Raw genomic sequence first — 3,892 nt, forward strand, 5'->3', positions numbered from 1 at the left:
CATCATTCAAGCAAACAGCTAGAAGCAGCTTCACCGTCTCCAGAATCAGGTCAGAGAAATCAGTCGTGCGGAAGCTCGACATGTCAACAACAACAAAATGTTGGAAGGCATTGAGCAGAAGTTAGAGGTTATTGAGTCAGGCGCCAAGCTAGCAGAGAGCTGTAGTCAAAATGTAAATGGCTATCGAATAGCTCTGAACAAAATTCCCCTTCAACAAGGTGAGAATGTAAGATCCATCGTCGAAAAAGCCCTCGATATCCTCGACCTGCCTGAGGCAAAATCGCACGTTAGTAACTGTTTCCGTTTACCGTATCACGCTTCAAAATGGACTGACCGGTCACTATCTCCTACCATTGTGGTCATCTTCGATGGAAATGCGATCAGGCGAACCGTTCTCCAAAAGTATTTCGAACGATACATGGACTTCAGGCTTTGCAGGCTCGGAATTGGCATATCACTTGACTACCGCTTCACGATGAATGAAGTATTACCAGTTTCCAGTTTTCGTGTTCGGAACCTCGCGATTCGACTAAAGCAAAAGAAGCTCATCCGGTCGGTGTTTGTTCGCCATGACAACGTAGCCGTGCTGCTCCCAGGTGATCAGCGATATACACCTGTGAAGGATCTACATCACCTGCTTGAGTTAGTTGGGTCGCAAGAGAAAACGAACGACTCCTCTATCTTCTTCGATGCTGAATCGACAAATCATTCCTTTTCTCCCAACCGTGAATAATCCGCACCAACTAGACGACGATTCCAAAATTAAACCCATGCCACGTCCTAACATTTCAAACCTTCGTGTCGGTCATCTTAATGTCCGAGGACTTGAACGACACATCGACGGAATAAAACTATTACTCGACAAACACACATATCACTTCTTCGGAGTGACGGAAACAAAGTTAAGAGCAAGTGCGCTTGCTGGCCCTTTACGGGTTCCAGATTATAACCTCCTCAGACACTCTCTGCCGTCCAAGGGAGGCCGAGGAAATAAAGCGTATGGGGGGATAGGATTGTACGTTCGAAAAGGCGTGAAGGCTGTGCCCATACTGAAATCTGAACATGACCCACAAATTGCGAAGAACATGCGATTGGAGTATCTTGTGGTGCGTGCTGAGATCAACGAGCTTAAAGTGGGCGTGGGAGTAATCTACAATCCATCTGGGGCTAATCAATTGTTCGCTCAGCAATACGAGAAGCTTCTTATCGACCTTTTGGAATTCGATCTTGACCAAACTTACCTCATCGGCGACTACAACATCAATGTGGCATCGTCAACACCATCCACGAACATATTGGCACTGAATCGCATCCACGCTACTTTCGATCTCACAGTTCTACCAACACCTCCAACACGTATCACTGAGACCAGCTGTACTACCATCGACCTCATCGTCACCGACCACCCTGCAACTATCCAGTGCTCCAAGACTGCTACAGGAAACACTATCTCTGACCACGAAGTTATCTACTTCGTCTCTAGACTGCTGATACACAAACCCCCTCCCAAGCGAATCAAAGTGCGGAACTTCCGAAGAGTCGATCCTCAAGCTTTGCAGATCGATTTTCAAGCTAGTAATCTACAACAAATTTACGAGGCAGAAGATGTAGATACAAAAGCTGACCTACTCACCACAACTCTCCAGTCCCTGATGCAGCAACATGCTCCTGAAAGAACAATTCAGGTACGCGATCAACGGACTCCCTGGATTACGGCGGAGATAGAACGCGAAATATCTACGAGGGACATTGCTTTTGCCTTGTACAATCGGAATCCGAATCGAGCAAGAGGTGATGCCCAATGGTGTGACTACGTTCGGAAACGTGACAGACTGAAAACACTAATTTTTGTGGCCAAAAAACGTTACGCCGAACAAAATTTTTCCCATCAGCTTCCAGCCAAACAGCTCTGGAGTAACCTGCGTCGTGATGGAATACACAACAATGTGAAGAAGGTTTTACCCGAAGAAGCAGCTGACCCTAACGCTCTGAATCGATTCTTCACTGGTGGTCATCTCCAACTAACAAATCAAGTCATACCTACGAACCAAACGTCTAGCAGACAGGAGCCCCTTCCAACTGAACATGCCAACCCTAGACCTAACACTTTCGGCTTTCGCCACACGACTGTCCAAGAAGTAGCGACCATGATATTCGAGATTCAGACCTGCGCTACGGGTAGCGACGGAATTCCAATCACCCTTATCAAGCTGCTAAGTCCAACCGTACTCCCTGTGTTGGTGCATATTTTCAATGCAATTATTGACGCTCAACGATTCCCGTCCGGCTGGAAGAAAGCAGTAGTTACCCCGATACCGAAGAAATCTTGTCCAGTTGCTCGAGAAGATCTTGCTGCTTCAAGTTTCGGAGTACCTGAATGGAGTAGAACACCCGCTAATTGCTGCAAATCAGTCTGGGTACAGAAAAGGATACAGTACCAGTACTGCATTGGCTAAGGTAACACATGACATATACGCTAATCTTGACAACGGTCATTGCACCCTTATGGTGCTCGTAGATTTCTCCGTAGCGTTTAACTGCGTGAAGCACCAGAAGCTGGAAGACAAGTTGCGACGAGAGTTCAACTTTTCTGCCAACGCGATCAAACTCATTTCGTCATACCTTTGCGGAAGAAGTCAGATAGTTCGGGTAGCAGATACCTGTTCAACCGAACTTCCGCTACATGACGGAACACCCCAAGGCTCATGTTTGAGTGCCATGCTGTTTAGTCTCTATATAAACAGCATAGCCGAAACGATTGAGTGCGAATACCATTTATATGCGGATGACCTTCAGCTTTACGTCTCTGGTCCGATTGACGAACTCGACATGCTCGTGGAGAAAATCAACAGGGATCTTGCAGCTGTTGAACGTTGGTCGATCGACAACGGTCTATTCCCGAACCCCAAAAAAACAAAAGCGATCATTTTCACTAAAAATGGTACCGTTACTCCCAACAGCAACATTATCTTTTGCTCAGAGCACGTAGAACTGTCGAATAGTGTTACAAACCTCGGCCTAAAGCTCGACAACAATCTCCGTTGGGTTGACCAGGTAAATCACGTAACAAGGAATGTGTACAACACACTTCGGACCTTTCGACGCTTTTCGGCCGTGCTATCTACCGAAACCCGTAAGAAACTCGTAGTAGCAGTTATAGGACCTATTTTTATGTACTGCGATTCAGTCTACTACCCTGGCCTCAGTGCAGCACAGAAGGAGCAACTAAACAGGGTATTCAAGTCATCCGTACGCTTCATCTACAACTTGGAAAGACGCGACTCGACAGCTGCACTGCGAAGCACCATCTTTGGACGTGACCTTCAGGCTATTTATCAATATCGCATCTGCGGTCTTCTTTGGAAAGGGCTAAACAATCAGCTTCCCAGCTACCTGATGCAGCATCTGAGGAGAGGCCAAATGGATCGGACGCGATCTTTCGTCATACCCAATCACACAACGAGCAGCGGAAAAAGCCTATTGGTATACGGTGCACAATGCTGGAACCAGCTATCTTTGGCCACAAGAAACGCACCAACACTATCAGCTTTGAACGCTCAATAGTTTTAGGATTAAGGTTTTGATACTGATGTAATTCACTTGCTTAACTGTCCTAAGTTTTTTTTCTCTTTTTTGTTGTAAAAATTCCTTGACCCTATTTAAGAATGGCTATGCTAACCGGTTCACGTTACGTTAACAATAAAAATTACAAATTACAAATCTTTACACTCGTGTATATATCGCTCTCCTTATAATACCCTCTAAAGCAATGTTAAACAGCAAGCACGAAAGACCATCACATTTTTGTAATCCTCTTCGAGATTCGAAGGGACTCGAGATTGTTTCTTATACTCAAACTACGTAAATCATTCAATTCATCATCGCCCCGATC

The 3,892-nt window shown here is 45.7% G+C and overlaps 1 protein-coding gene across 1 annotated transcript; it reads left to right on the forward strand.

Moving 5' to 3' along the window:
• The first annotated feature begins 1,085 nt into the window (after positions 1-1,085).
• On the forward strand, positions 1,086-2,456 carry LOC134290671 (uncharacterized). The gene has a single exon (XM_062857848.1). It carries the CDS (start codon positions 1,086-1,088, stop codon positions 2,454-2,456), a length of 1,371 nt encoding a protein of 456 aa, XP_062713832.1.
• Positions 2,457-3,892: the final 1,436 nt, after the last annotated feature.

Source organism: Aedes albopictus, chromosome 3, assembly GCF_035046485.1.
Source record: "Aedes albopictus strain Foshan chromosome 3, AalbF5, whole genome shotgun sequence".
Taxonomy (NCBI): domain Eukaryota; kingdom Metazoa; phylum Arthropoda; class Insecta; order Diptera; family Culicidae; genus Aedes; species Aedes albopictus.